The sequence below is a fragment of the Xiphophorus hellerii genome, chromosome 8, assembly GCF_003331165.1.
Source record: "Xiphophorus hellerii strain 12219 chromosome 8, Xiphophorus_hellerii-4.1, whole genome shotgun sequence".
NCBI classification, from domain to species: domain Eukaryota; kingdom Metazoa; phylum Chordata; class Actinopteri; order Cyprinodontiformes; family Poeciliidae; genus Xiphophorus; species Xiphophorus hellerii.
The window spans coordinates 6,648,510-6,664,228 of NC_045679.1; the positions used below are offsets into that span (position 1 = coordinate 6,648,510).

Sequence of the window (15,719 nt, forward strand, 5' to 3'; positions counted from 1 at the left end):
ACACATGCAATACCAGAGAAAGGTCATTTAACATTTCTACCTTTGGAGTCCAGAGACGGGTCGACTGACCTGAAGGATTTTAGCTAGCAGGTGCTTTTGCTCTGTAAATAAGGCCATTACCCTGGTAATTACCCTGGTAATGGCCTCAACGCATCTCACAGTTGCACAATTGTTCCTTAGACTTAGACTTAGACTGACTTTATTGTCATTTTGCATGCACAGGGTGTACAGAACGAAATTTCGTTGCATACGGCTCAGGACAATGTTTGAGGTTCCAATGTTGTGAGGTTACTCCAGAATAAAATAAAATACAGTATAAAATATGAATCTAAATATAAAATATAAAGTGCAGGAATGACAGAAAATAGAAGTTATTTAGCTCTGTACATGTGCAAGGTATAAAGTGGAGACCAGATTTTGAGTGCAGTCCAGTTAAGAGTTCAGCAGTCTGATGGCAAGTGGGAAAAAGCTGTTTTGGAACCAGGTGGACCTGCACCGGATGCTGCAGAACCTCTTTCCAGAGGGCAGCAGGGAGAACAGTCCATGGTGGGGGTGTGAGGGGTCTCTGATGATGTTTCGGCCTCAGGACACGCATCCTGCATCGATGGTTGACCTGACACTTCGCCCTTTTGCCTGAGCTGGGTGTGGAAGGTTGTTGCCGAAGCAGTTTCTCCTTGTATGCCTTCTTCTCACTCACATGAGAGTTACCGAACTCTTTTGCAAGCTCAACCAGGAAGTCCACCCGTCTCTCCTGCACCCCAATGCATGCCTGATAAATGTTTCCATGTTTGCCAGGTTTGCTGACCAGCTGTCACATAGTGATGGAACCTTGGTCACCCCCCGGAAGATAATGACTGAAATAAATGCCATTAGTTCTTGTGAACTAAATAGGTGAAGCAGTCACCTATTTATCCTCCACAGCACAAAAGGCTGCATGCAAATTTGCATGTGCAAAGTCTCCCAGATTTCTTTTGCTTACACTTTTTGCATGATTTTTCTGAGGTGGATCAACACAATTAATTTGGTTAGTTTATTTCTAAACTGTCATTTTAAACCCACTTAGCTTTATTTCAAAGAGAAACATTACTAATTTCTTTTAGAAAAACCTTTGCATATTTCTTGAAACAGATTGTATGTTTTGCAAACTCTATGTACATTTGGCAAAATGACCTGGATAATGCAGCACAACATCATGGATCAGCTGCAAAAGGTCACATCTCTCCAAAAACACTTCATGTATGCTTCAAAACTAAACTGAAGAGCATTACCTACAGGAGAGTCTACTGTAGAGCTGCCTCCATCATAGATCGCACCCACCCCCAACATGGACTATTCACACTCCTACCTTCTGGCCTGATGGTCAACGGCCACATTTACAATTGAAGAAGGGATGCTAATTTGAGCCATCAGAGTCGTCAGTTTGGACTCGGGGTCTTTTGACCCTCTTTCGGGACGTCAGGGGAGAGGTCGGAAACCCTGGTAATACCAACTTTCAACAAGATTTATAAATCAATAGTTTTAGTTTTTATCTTTTACTTTTTCATGTTGTTTACATCGATTTATTATAAATTTTCTTTCACACTCTCTTTTTCCACAATACAAAAGAAAATTAACTTCAAAATGTATAGATATTGAAAAAAGTTCTATAGATTATCATATATGGCACGTGTGTCAAACTCAAGGCCCGAGGGCCAAATCTGGCCCACCATAGCTTTTTATGTGGCCCTCTAGACTCCAAATCATAGCAATGGGCCCCTCCAGTTTTTACAAATAACCGCACAATTCACACAAAAATCAACAGATCCCCACATGTTTTCTGAGTTTATCAACATGTTTTCTGAGTTTATCAACATGTTTTCTGAGTTTATCAACATTTTTCTGAGTTTATCAACATGTTTTCTGAGTTTATCAACATGTTTTCTGAGTTTATCAACATTTTTCTGAGTTTATCAACATTTTTCTGAGTTTATCAACATGTTTTCTGCGTTTATCAACATGTTTTCTGAGTTTATCAACATGTTTTCTGTGTTTATCAACATTTTTTCTCAAAATTGACCATAAACATTTGGGTTCAAGTGCCTGCTGTCTCAGCCTGACCTGATGTCAAGTTATAGTCCATGACCGATAGAGCGATTAATAAAAGATTACATTTAACATCATATGTTAGCGCAAATATTGTAAAAAATTCCTTACAGATATTTCTAAATTAGCGCCACAAAATCTGTGATGATTGCAGAAAAGCACAAAAACAATCCTGGATGAACTGATTAGTGTGAAAAGATGTTCAATATTATGTTATTTTAAGAAACACTTATTGATGCTGAAACACCTATATATTGATATTTTAACAATTTAATTGGTTTTTATCAATAAGTTCTGTCACAACAGGCCCTTTATGAACATTCAGGTTTTTGATCTGGCCCAAAACAGAAATGAGTTTGGATAAAAACGAGTGAATCATGGACTATTTTGAATGTAAACAAGAATAAATAGTGAGATATTTGGTGGTGGAATGATGTCACACCGCCAGCAAAGGAAGATTCTGTGATGTCACTGGCGATGCAGTCTGTGATGTCATCAACTCAGAATTGTATGCAACACAATTCTGCATATTTTTCATTGCTTGCAATATCACTGACCAGTTCAGACGTGCGCAAAGCTCTTTAAGGTAGTTTACCGATCGACAACTTTAGTGATTGTATTGAGGAGAAATGTTTCACTTATTTCAGCAATACTGCAACAAAATGATGGGACCCCAGGCGAGAACGGGAGTCCAGCAAGACCCCCAAGGCAGGTTCGTTCCTGCACATCTGGATATCTTAGATGAGGAAACCCAAAGACTGGACTCCAGTCTGGAAATGGAGAGCGCCAGGATAGAAAACAACCAAGACATGGCCGACCTGGAGGCGGAGCTGGAAGAGATGGAACTCCGGCTAAAACAGCAGGAAGCCCTCAGAGAGAGATTTATTAATGAGATCAAAGAGGCAAAGAGAGAACTAGAGAGACTAGAGACACAAGAGAGTCAAGAGATGTCCAGTGATCCAGGAGACCTTAACTCTGATGTCACTGCTTCCAAGGTTCACAACGATGTGAAAGACATGAAGGAGAAGCCTTTGCAACAAGACTTTGAGGATTTGAAGTCTTGTTGCAAGGGGAGGTTAGAAGATGACCAAAACCCGGCCGAGCTGGAGGCCAAACTGAATGAGATGGAACTGAGTCTAAAAAGGCAGGAAGCTCTCAGAGAATCTCTTATCAACGAGGCCGAAGAGGCAATGAGGGAACTAGAGAGACTAGAGAGAGAAGAGAGAGAAGAGATGTCCAGTGATCCAAGAGAACTTTACGCTGCAGACATTGATTCCAAATTTTACAACAGTGTGAAAAACATGGAGAAGACCTTGCAGCAGGAGTTTGAGGATTTAAAGGTGGCCCACCTCCTCAGCCAGGAAGCATTTGTTGCTGGAATACAGGCTGAGAGAAAGAAAACTGAGGCTGTCCAAGAAGAACTGGACCAACTTAAGACTTCCTACAAGGAGCTGCAATGTAAATATGATACAGACATTTCTCTGGTAAGGCAGGAGGTGAAACGTGAGAAAGACGCAAACAAAGAAAGAGAGACAGAGAGTCTGAAGCTAGTCAACAAGCTGAAAGCTGAGAAGGAGGAGCTCTTTCGAAAAATGGCTAGAGAGATTATAATTCTGAGAAAGAGAGAGAAGCAGATGCTGAACAAACTGGATCAGGTTCACATTTCGCACGAGGAGATAAAACATAGGTTTGAAAGAGACAATATGGATTTACAGCAGGAGGTTGAGACATACAAGCAGCAGGTAGAGCAGGAGAGAAAAGCTCACCTGGAGCAAACAGAGGAGGATAAGAAGCTTCTAGACCATATGAGAGCTGAGAAGGAGGAGCTCCTCCACAAAATGTCAGGTGAAATCGAGACATACCAGCATCAGGTAGAGCAGGAGAGAAAAGCTCACCTGGAGCAAACAGAGGAGGACAAGAAGCTTCTAGAGAAGCTGAGAGCTGAATATGCCATCCTCCAAGAAATAACAACAACAGAGAAGAAAATCCTGCAAGACAAGGAAAGTAGTGCAAAGGCTGAGCTGGAGAATGTTAACAGTTTGTACATGGAGCTAAACAGTCGGTTTGAAACCGAAGTAACTGCATTAAAACATCAAGTAGAAAAACACCAGGAGGAGCTCATTTGTGTGAAAAATGATTTACAAAGAGCAAGAGACGATCTACTGCTGGCCGACACTCTGAGAGCCGAGGAAGAAGGTTTCCAACAACAACCCATCACAGTTTCCCAAAAGAAGGAAGAAAACTCACAGAACCAAGTTAAAGTATTAAATCAAGAGGTTTCTTCAGAGGAGGATCTCTCAGGAGAACCTTTACCAGGTTCTTCCACGGATCCAGAATCCTCAGAAGAGACCGAGGTCGCTGGAGAAACCATCCTGGAGGATTTGGACAATCCAGATGGTAAAAAGATAAAGTCTAAAATTTCATTTTGGAAGAAGGTACGAAACACTCTGGGATGGAAGAAGCCAAAAAAGAAACAAACAAGTGAAGACAATCAAGATCGTGTGTAAAGTTCTTGATTTTGATATTTAGAGAAGGAGAAAGACGTGCAGGAGACGAACCGAGGACTGGAATCAAACGCATGGAGGTTGTAGCCTCTGTGAACGGGGCGCCATGCCACGCTCCGTCAAGACCAAATTTAAAAGGTTTTTCCCCCCATTGACAAACTAGAAAATAGATCCCTTCCCAACCAAATTGGAAAAAACGTGGGCAGCACGGTGGTGCAGCGGTTAGCGCTGCATCTTCACAGACACCATCTGTGTGGAGTTTGCATGTTCTCCCCGTGTTTGCGTGGGTTTTCTCCGGGTGCTCCGGTTCCCCCCACATCTCCTAAAACATGTAGGTCAGGTCAGTTGGTCACTGCAAATTGCCCCCAAAGATTTGAAGAAACCCCAAACACATGTGCAGCAGAGAGACTATATGGGCCACCTTCTGTCAAATTTTAATCGGAGTTTGATGGATGAGTGATTAATGACCCTAATTAAATAATTTTGATTTCCGGTCACATGATGCATTTGTAGCCATTTAGGTTAGCGTGTCTTTAATATCTTTTCTTTTTTCAAACTATTTACCCAACGATTTATTGTTCAGTGTTACCTCAGTTTAAATTCTACAGGCATAACCAAAATCATGAAACTATTTTATAAGTCTTAAGTGAAAATACGGTCTTGCCACTTCTTTTTGCAAACATGGTTGTTAATTTTTTTTCAGCTCATGACATGACAGCAGATTTTTCTGACATCAGCAACATTCTGACCGAGCAGAACAGCAGCAGCAAGTTTCCCTCCATGATCGCTAACTTCACTGAAACGGCTCCACGAGCTGAAGACACTTTAAGGTTGGTCAAAACTTTAAAAAAATTTGGATCTCATTAAAAATTGAATTCTACTCTGAAATGAATCAAACTCATGTGTAATGTTTTGTCTTAGTGTAATGTTTCACCTCTCTGCAAAACTTTGAGTCACTAAGCTTTATTCTGTTATTTAAACCCTTGCTATTTGATTTTAGAAGGGGAACAATGACTTTTTAATATAACAGAAACATAAAATCTAGTCTTTTTACATCTTTAAGATGACTAGAACAAGACTCACTGTGTACACTGAGGGCGATGAGTTCAGCCAAAAGTAAAACATTCCCAAACAGACAGCCGCACCGAGGCAGAGCCTCTCTTTGGAGATGCTCCAACCTTAACAAAAACCTCAACCTTAGCAAAATTAAATTCAATACATACTAGATTTCTCTGTAACTTTGTTCTTACCTGTGTGATTAGATGCGGTTTGTCCAACAGGTTCCATATTGACGTAAATTTCCTCCATTGCTTCAGACTCTGTGTTGGCTTTAAACATTGACTATAAAATCCACTGCAGTAGTGGAACTAAGTGGAAAAAAAACTGTGGGAAAGAGATGAGATGTCTGGTGTTCAACAAAACAAAAGGTAAACGTATTTTAGAGATAACGATCAAATAAAGAAATTCATGAGCGCAGATTCAGTATTAGTTTCTTAAATATCTTACACAACATAAAATTCTTGAAGGTTTCAATAGTTTCATAAGTTCATATTTGCTGATTCGGTTCTGTATCAATGAATATTTATTTATCCTTTTTCTTTGTTTTCCTTCAGCTTGGTTAATCCTACTCATAATAAACACATTACACTTTTCCATGGGTGAAAACATAATTGAATCTTTCCATCTTTAAGATGACACAAAATTAAAAATAGTTTTAAATCAGGGATATAAGGATGAAAAAATACATCTGATGTTGTGATGTTCTTGCTTCATCTTGCTCCTGCGGATGGCTGTGTCCAAAAATATTTCCTAAAGGCCAATAAATTATTGGAGCAGATGACTGGTTCCCTCCTTGGTCGTATGGGCCCAACAGTTTTACAGGTCTCATTCTGTCCTGATAACTAGTCACGGCCTTGCTCTCGGTAAAAACAACTATCATCTTTGTATTTTGCTTTCTAAATCCTCTTTTAACCCTGTTTCTTGTCCAGTAGCAGAAACACTTACATTAAGAAACCACAGGTGTTGAACTGAAATCCCCCTTTAGTCCAGAAAATGTAAAATACCTGAATTGCATTATTACAAAACTTCTATAACCGTTGGATCGAATAATTATGGAATTGTACGTATTTATTCATATTTTAAAGATATGTACTTTTAGGACTGGCATCTAGTCAAAACAAGCTGCATGAGCTGGCTAGTACTGTCTAAACCTCAGTCACCATATCTTCTAAAACAGCCATCAGGCAGATCAACAGTTTGACAAACAGTTTGCTTTGTGAAGCACCGCCTCACTGGGAGGGAATCAAAAGGCTAACATGCCAATCAGGTGTAAGTTGGGCGGGTTAAAGTAAGAGAAACCCGATACTGCAGTCAGAGCACGATGAAGACCAGCAAGCAAAATATCAGAGTTCAGGAGATACAAGATAGAAAATTTGACTGAATCAAGACATTGCCCAGAAGTTCAGACTGGGAAGCTAACTGGCACATTGCTAACTAAGTATGTGGAGCAGGAAAATAGACCGTATTTACTTTAATTTATGCAAACCAATTGCCTCAAAAAGATTCAATTACTGCTACATATAAAAAACAAGTGTAGCTACACCGTGTGATTTTGGCAAACAATATTCTTAAACTCATCCAAAATATTATTCTCCACAAAACTTATTTTATTTTCTGCCTACAGCAGCAGCAGCAATATATTTGCTACATAGATTAAAGATTCACGGTCTCATTATTTGACATGGTTGTTCTGTTCAAAACCTTTTGGTTTGCTTGAGCAGAAATGGCGTAGTGTCTGGACATGTTAAAATGTTCAACTTTTACCACCTAAAATCCTCACTACTTTCAAATAATTCACTTTTTATTTGATTTTACTTGTTGCATGGACTCAACTTAAATAGATTAACTTATAAAGCTTTTTTTTATATACATCCAAATGTTCCTGCCACTTGTTTAAGATGAGTACAAACAACAAGTCGATGATAATTAAGTGATGTTCGCTTGAACTTTTTTTAAGTCTAATGTTTTATTTTACAGTGAGGAAGGCCGGAGTCTAGCTTTAGCAGATGGCTGAAGGCGTCTGATCCGCTTCAAACTCAGTACCTGTTTGCTCCAAGGCAAAACTTTGGTAAGGTTAAATTTAGTGGCTAAAGAAAGTCAGACGGTTTATTCTCCAATGTGAGAAATCCCTTGAGGTTGTCAAGTTTCTTGTTTGATCAGATCTTGTTAGTCAGTATGATTACTAATTAACGGTTGATTCTTTTGTGTCTAGATGCAATGTAATCATTCAATTCACAATTTAAGTTTTATTATGGGGATGCAGCAGATAAAATATTTCATAGTATATTTCATTGATTCCTTTCATACAGTCTAAACTCCCTGAAAAAAAAGACCTTTCAGAGAAATATAATTTTGATTGCTTTGAGTATAATGATATTTTACTTAATCTGACTGATATGATCTTCTTTAGCGCATACTGATGCTTCACATCGATCATTTATAAGCTTATCAATCACAAGAGGTGTTGAACTGTCTGTTAGTGAACATTAGTGAACAGCATCATTAGGACCAAGGAACAAAAGCTGCAGATCATTTTAAAGGTAACAAAACAATTCACCATGTTATGAGCAACTCTTGGAGCATGGTTGTGTAGTGAGTATGTTTAATTTTAATTTTTAGGTAAAGTGTACCAATAGCAAACTTAGTCAATGTTATTATAAGTGGGGCTAGCTGTCAGAAGATGTAAGTAAGTCTCGGAGAGAGGGAGTATTTAAGAAAAAACACAAATTCACTGATTGAATTTTTGGCTGATAGCCAGCATATATTTAAATTTGTGCAACAAACACCAAAAGAAAAAAATACTATATAAAAAACGGAATAGCTATTCAGTTTGATACATATTTACACATTGAATAAATCAATATAAATCCAAGGGCACACATTAAAACATCAAATCTAAATAAATAATATGAATTATATTAGCTATTTTAATACAGACTGATGGTTCACATTGATCATTTAAAAGTTTTAATAATGAAAAATTAAAAAAAATAGAGGTGTATTATATTTTGTTAGTGAACACACTAAAGTGTGTAAGATAATGGGTGGAGGGAAAGCTGAAAGATACATATGAGCAACCTCACCGTGGCCTGTTTAGTCCCTGTCAGATATTGTTCAGAAGTACGTGTACAAATGAGGAACATTTCCTGACATGTTTCACACTAGCAAGTGTTACAGAAAAAAAATCTATAAGAGTTTAAAATTTAAGTGATGAAGGAAATCACAAACTCATAGTCAGCACTGACTAGTTGTGCTACCATAAAATAAAGCAGTAAAACAGTTAAAACTCTAGGCTTTCTGTAGAGGTATGTGTTCAGTCTTACGGGTGCGCGCGCACACACACACACACACACACACACACCCCCCCACACACACACACACACACACACCCACACACACACACCCACACACACACACACACGCCCACACACACACACACACCCACACCCACACACACACACCCACACACAGCGGCAGTGTGTGTTATCTGGTCAAAACAGGACCACATTAGTTGCCTACTCCCTGACACTGAACTCGGAGCCATTTATCTTATGGGGTCTCTGGTTACTGTTGCTGCACTTAGAGCATTGCGACTGTCAGGTTTGGGAAACTATCAGCCACGGTGCAGCACTCTGAGCAGATATATGATGGGGGAATGAAAAGTTGATGTGTGTGTCGCTTTATTTACTGTTTGTGGAGTGATAAATAGTCATGAGTGTTATGCTGCGTTGTAGATTCGGTGCGATACACTATAGGATTAAGCTTGAATGATTCAGAGTGCTGTGATACTCAGACTGATACTATGCACTTGTTGTTTTTCAGAGGATTTTCTTTTCTAAGTCCATTCACAAGGCAACAGGAGAAATAAGTGAGAATGTTTACTTGGTTCTGATTAGATCTTGTTTGCTGTTCACACCTTTTGTGTGATTCTAGTTTTTTCTTTCTATAAAGTTGGAGGAATACTGATTTCTGCAACTTTTTCCCCACTACTTCTTTTGTCAGTTTGCCTCAATCATTCAGTCATTCACACACTTTGAAATCTCAACAGAAGTGGTTTTCAGTTTCTAAGGCCTGGCTGAGGTGTCTGTGCTAACCTCATTAATTCAGCTTATTCTGGCCTAATTAATCTTTGTCAAAGTAATTACAGCTATCTGGAGTTACCGACATAGATGCAGCATCTCAGATGTTTGTTGTGGTGTAAAAAGCTGATCCAATGCGAATTCAGTTTGCATTTAATTGTGGTGCAGAGGAGATTAATATCTTGAAGTTACAATTTGGTACTTTAAAATATTGATGCACCATATTATCGGCATTGTATCGGTATCTGCTGACATTAGCTGTAAAATTTAATATAACTCACAGATATAAAAGCCATTGTTTTGATGAACCAGTGACAATGAGTGTTTGAGTGTTGTCATCGTCTTAGAGAGAGCAAATGTCAAATAAAGGTGACATTAAACACAATGCAAGTTGAAAGTGTATCATTTTAGCATTAGCATTTGGTAGCTTGCTAAATTGATCAAATTAATGCAGTATTTTATTTCCACAGTAGAGAAAACCATATAGTTTCAGTAAGTAGGTATAGGACCAAAATATCGGCATTGGTATCGGTTATTGGTTATTGATTATCTGCCAAACGAGTTTTAGTAAATCAACATTTAGGCCAAAAATCCAATATTGTGCATCTCTAGTTTTAAATTAGATTTTGAGATTTATTTTAAATTCAGATTATAATCTCCACCTGGAAAACATGTCTATTTTAAAAAAAAGCTTCAGCCAAGTTAATTAGTCACTGGAGCAGCAGTGAGTTTTCAGAAATACAGAATAATGGAAATATGAATCTGTAGTCACATTGGGACTAAAGAGGATTTAAAAAGGTTTTGTTTCCAGCTTCCTGTCTGCTGTCTAACACCTATTCTGCTCTCTTTTTGTTCCGCTCACTCACACATTCTCATTCATTTTTCACTGTTTGCTATCTCTCAAGCTGGTGGCTAAACAAACTACTATGACCCAACTAACGGTCTGAAGCCACACCTGAACAGGTAAATTCAAACCGAAAGTAAATGTGACGGATGTTGCATAACTGATGACATCACAGCTCACCTGGTTTGTAGTTTTTTCCTTCAGAGCAACAGAACCAGGAAGTAGAAGCTCTGAGGTGAAATCAGAGGCAGGTTGATAAAATCTTCATGAGGAAGGAGAGAAGTTCTGATAAAAATGTGGAAATAAAACTTTAACTAAATATTTACCTTCAAAATAAATATTAATTTTGCAAACTAAAAATTTAATTTTCAAATCCATTATTTATTTTCTAAACTACATATTTAATGATCTATTTTCATGTCTAGTTGTTCAGTCAGACGCTCCATCATGTTGTCATGTTCCAGTTTTTCTCCACTCAGCAACAGCTGGTGAACAGGATTTAATCCAGTTTAGTGTAATTGTCTTTCTTGCTACTAGTAGCAGAAGGTGCAACAATATGTAACATTGATCTTTAGTGAGTAAATCCTTGGTGTTTATGTCCAGCAGAAATAGAAGAGGCTCCATGGGGAGATCTGTCCTTAGAATGTCCTCAATCTCCTGTTTCATTTCCTCCCAGAAGGTCTTTATTTGTGGTCAGTCCCAGAAGACGTGTGTGATGACCGACCATTCCACAAATTCCTCCAACATCTATCTGTGGTTGGAATCCTGGAAATGAAACTTTTTAATGGAGTTTTATTAAATCTGGTTTTTACTTTCCAGTCAAACTCTTTCCAGATTTAGTTTCCAATCCATTTATGGCACAAAAATGCACAGAAGAAAACTCCACTCCGTGTTTTATCAATCTCCAGTTCAGTCCAGTAAATTGATGCTCTCAGTTTTCCCATCAATCCACCAATGGAGACACCAAACTGTGCAGTAAGAGACTGGTGTATTCAGTGTTTCTGTGCTTTGAACCCTCATCCATTTTACTTCTATGTCAACGGTGGAGCAGGAAGTGGAAAATCCCACCTGATTAAATGTATTGACTCTGAAGCAAGCACTGCTCTGGATCATCAGATCCATCAGTAGCCTCTTCTACTGATGGAGAGGAGGCTGACATATCAAATCAAACTGTCATGTTGACTTCATTTACAGGAACAGCAGCTTTTTCTATCAATGGCTGTTTGTTACATTCACTGCTCAAACTACCCAGGAGTCTAAAACCTCCCATTCAAGGACTTGATACTCAACTAGATGAAGTCAGATTTGAGCTTTTAAATGCTGAAATTATTGCTACTGATGATATTTCAGTGCTTTCAAAACCTCTTTCTGCTGATGTGGATGCAAGACTGAAAGAAAAGGAAATCACTGAGATTTTGGAGGAACGTCTGTTTCAGGGTCGTTGACGTATCAGGATTTCCATCAGGGGAAATTAAACATTTAAAAATATGTTTATCCATTGCAATTATTAGAACATTTGAAATGTTGTGCACACAGAAATTATAATTAAAAATTAAAATGAGACGTTTTCAGAGGTTTTTTATCAATATGATTCGACTGTGGTCTTAAAAATGTCATGTGGTGCGACCGTAATTTATCTGAAAATAAAGTATTTTCCATCATTTATTAAACATTTTCTTATAAGTTTAATTTTACTGAAGGTGTTTAAAAACAAAGTTTTTAATTTTCTTTGTATTTTTCTGATAATTATGACAGTTTTTCCCCAAAAATGAACCAGTTCCATTTATAATTGTCTTATATTTTTCTTCACCATTTCATCAAACTGTGTTAAAAATAAATAAACTCCAGTCACTTGAGGAAACTGTATTAGTGATTAATATTTCTGCTCCAGAAATTAGATATTCCATTTTTAGTTCAATACATTTACTTTTTAATTGGTCACCAAATGATTTATAGAATAAATGTCGGCCAGTAAACGGGTCAAAATCCTTTAAAAAATAAAAATAGTATTACATCCAGTAACAGTACATTACAAAAAACACAAATTAAACACACCAATTTAATTCACATCAAAATTAATGCAGTAATCAACTTTGTAACAAACATTTCAAACAGATCCTCATAAAATCAGAATGTTCAGTAGATTGATTTTATTTTCTGAACTTTTTAAAGTTTTATTTTAAAACTTAATAAAAACAGAAATGTTCAATCTCCCAAATGTAAGAACAATAATGACAATAGAATAATTCAGTTGAATTGAATTATTTTAAGCAGAACCAAGTATGATAAATAATGTAATCATTCACAAGTTCCCCAAATGTGAGCTTCTTTCAAAACGGAAAAGATTTCAATGAACTTCTAAACCATCATATTACTCCTGGGTAGAGACGCTCCCATCAGGGTTTTTCCTGCCGGTTCTGATCACCATGAGGTCCGATCACTGCCGATCACAGATACCGATCACATGGATTGGCTGTTAATGTTTGGCTTTAGGTAGAAATGCTACTATGTGATCTGGCAAAATGGAGCCATAAAATCACCTCATTTAGACAAAAACATGTCCAATACTTGCAGGCTCATGGCTAATTGTTCTGGTTCTGATGGCTTGTTTCTGACCCAGTAGAGTAATTCAGCAGAACACAGGGAGGAGGCAGAGGAACTCCATTTGTTCTCTCAGATTATCTCATGTTAGGACATAGAGAAAGTTACATTAAAACTTTTTTAAAGTTTCCTCCTCTGTACCGCGTAGCGATGGTCCAACAAAGAATTATTGTGATGATTAATCAGGTTAAAAATTGGCTCATTCTGAAGATTTTTAACCATTTACACCTTTTTTATACAGTTTTATACATTAAAAGATACAAAAATAAACAGATAATTAAATCACTTGTTAGAATATATTTACAAAGTTTTTTCCATCTATTTTTAAACTTTCTAACTTCTTTTCTGCAGTTCCAGGGTGAGTCTTTCTTCATGACTCTTTAAGGAATGAGAAGCTCAGCTCAATGTTTTTATCCAACCTTGTTATTAATCAGTGAAATAAGTTGGAGGAGAGACGTTTGGTTCCTGTTGCAGCTCAGTGTTAATCTGGTTAATCTGAGAGATGAGCTCCAGTCTAACACTGCAGTGAGGATTAAAACCGGCCAGACAAGGTGAGGGACGGAGGAGAGGTCACCATCAGGAAGTTTGAACCTCTGCAACAAACTGCATTTTAATCACAACCAGCTGCTGATTTTACTGGGTTTTGCTTTTTCCAGTGAAATCCTTAATTTTCCGGTTTGGGTTGAATCAGGTGTGGCCCACGTTGGCGCTGTGGCGGGTCATATCCATGTTGGTTTATTCACTAAAAACAGGTTTACTTTTTGTTATCAGATTTAAATGTAAAATATAGCAGAGATGCAGCGATCAGACCTTTTCTGTCCAACACTGATCTCCAGTTTTCATTCTGCTCTGATCTTCCAGTTCCTGGGATTTTTCCTCCAAAGAGAAAAATGTTCTGCAGGTTCTGAGTTTCAGGTAGAAGTTCTGAATGAAACAGAAAATATTAAGATTTTCCCACTTTAGGCTTCAAAGCATTGACCTCTGACCTTCATGGGATGGGAATGTTTTACTTTAAATCAGGACTTTCTGAAAGGCAGAGTTGATGAAAAAATCTGTTTAATGCAAATATTTAAATTTGACCAGGAAAAGAACAGAATGAGCAGCAAATGAAGCAAATGCAGAAGAAAAATGTTTTTATTTAAAACACATGAAGAAAAACTGCAGCAAATTTACAAAAGGAAGATTTAATATTCAAATCTGACATGTTGAGAAAAATAGGAGCCGATAGAAACAGAAAATGATCAGTGATTGAGAAAAACTGATCAACATTTCAATGAAACCTGATGAATGAAAGGAAAAAATAAGAGAAACAACATCTTGATATTCAGTGTGAAGCTTTGACTGGAAACAAACAGGAAAACATGTGGATCCTGGAATAATCCTGGAATAATCCTGGAATAATCCCAGCTTCCATCCTTAAAGGACAGGAAGAAGAAAAAGTTTCCAAGGACTCAATCAGAATTGTTTCACCAAGAAATAGATTGTAGAGACTGAACTATCTGTTCAACAGTGAGAGAGTTTCTCTGACAGGAGGAAAATCTTTAGACTCTTTAGACTCAACTCAGCACAGAAACACTGAGGAACCAGAACTGAACAACCAGAACCCAAATCCAGGAATCAGAGGTTCAGTGAATGTGGTGTTGAAGGTGTGGAGGAGGATCAGTGAGTCAGAGGAAACTCTGTAGAAGGACAGAATGCCAGCAGGACAGTCCACATACACTGCTACTCTGTTAGAGACAGAGGAGGAGGAGAGACGAGTTTCTCTGTAATTGTGACTGACAGAGTAACCATCATCATCAGAGCAGATCAGACTCCAGGAATGATCATTCCATCCAAACAAACAGTCTCTACTGTCTCCTTTCCTCCTGATTCTTCTGTAACTCACTGATATATCAACATATCCTCTCCACTCGACCTCCCAGTAACAGCGACCAGTCAGACCAGTTCTACACAGCAGCTGAGGCCAGTTATCAAATCTGTCTGGATGATCAGGATATGACTGAAGCTCCTCCCCACGTGTCACCTTCCTGTTGTCTTCAGACAGTTTGATGTTTCTGCTCACTGTGTTTGTGTCGATGGTGAGTTGACAGGAATCTGATGGAGAGAACAAACACAATCCAGCTGCAGTTATTGATCATTTATTGACACTTTGATGATGACTCCTGAATGAGTGATGTGACAGTTTGAAGATGGTTGAATGTGAGCTGCTTTGTTGTCATGAATCAGATGAAAAACACACTTACACTTCCTCAGACCTGGTGTCAAGAATGGGACTCCAGCAGGCTCCACCCTGAAAGGAGGAGGGGGGTCAGACCATCAGTCTCTTTCAGCAGCAAACATGGACATTACATGTCTCTCAGACACACATTGTCCTCCACTGAGACAGGAACAGTCCAACATTTGGATTGCAAACTGCAGTGGATGTAGGAAGGACAGTTGGTGCTGCTGCAGCACAACTCATTTCTCCAAACACAGGAAAAGCTCCAACAGAGAGGAGAAAGGAAATCCCTCAGTAACAACCTGAAGAAACTCACTGAAGCCTAAAAGGAC

The 15,719-nt window shown here is 38.2% G+C and overlaps 1 protein-coding gene and 1 long non-coding RNA gene across 2 annotated transcripts in view; one reads left to right on the forward strand and one right to left on the reverse strand.

Moving 5' to 3' along the window:
• LOC116724668 (uncharacterized) overlaps positions 1-15,719 on the forward strand; it is a 29,586-nt gene that overhangs the window by 12,047 nt on the left and 1,820 nt on the right. The gene's annotated exons all lie outside the window — the stretch shown is intronic.
• LOC116724472 (NACHT, LRR and PYD domains-containing protein 3-like) overlaps positions 15,206-15,719 on the reverse strand; it is a 331,270-nt gene continuing 330,756 nt past the window's right edge. The window contains exon 14 of the mRNA XM_032570190.1: positions 15,206-15,263. Within this exon, the coding sequence (XP_032426081.1) occupies positions 15,206-15,263 (58 nt within the window). The remainder of the gene's footprint in view (positions 15,264-15,719) is intronic.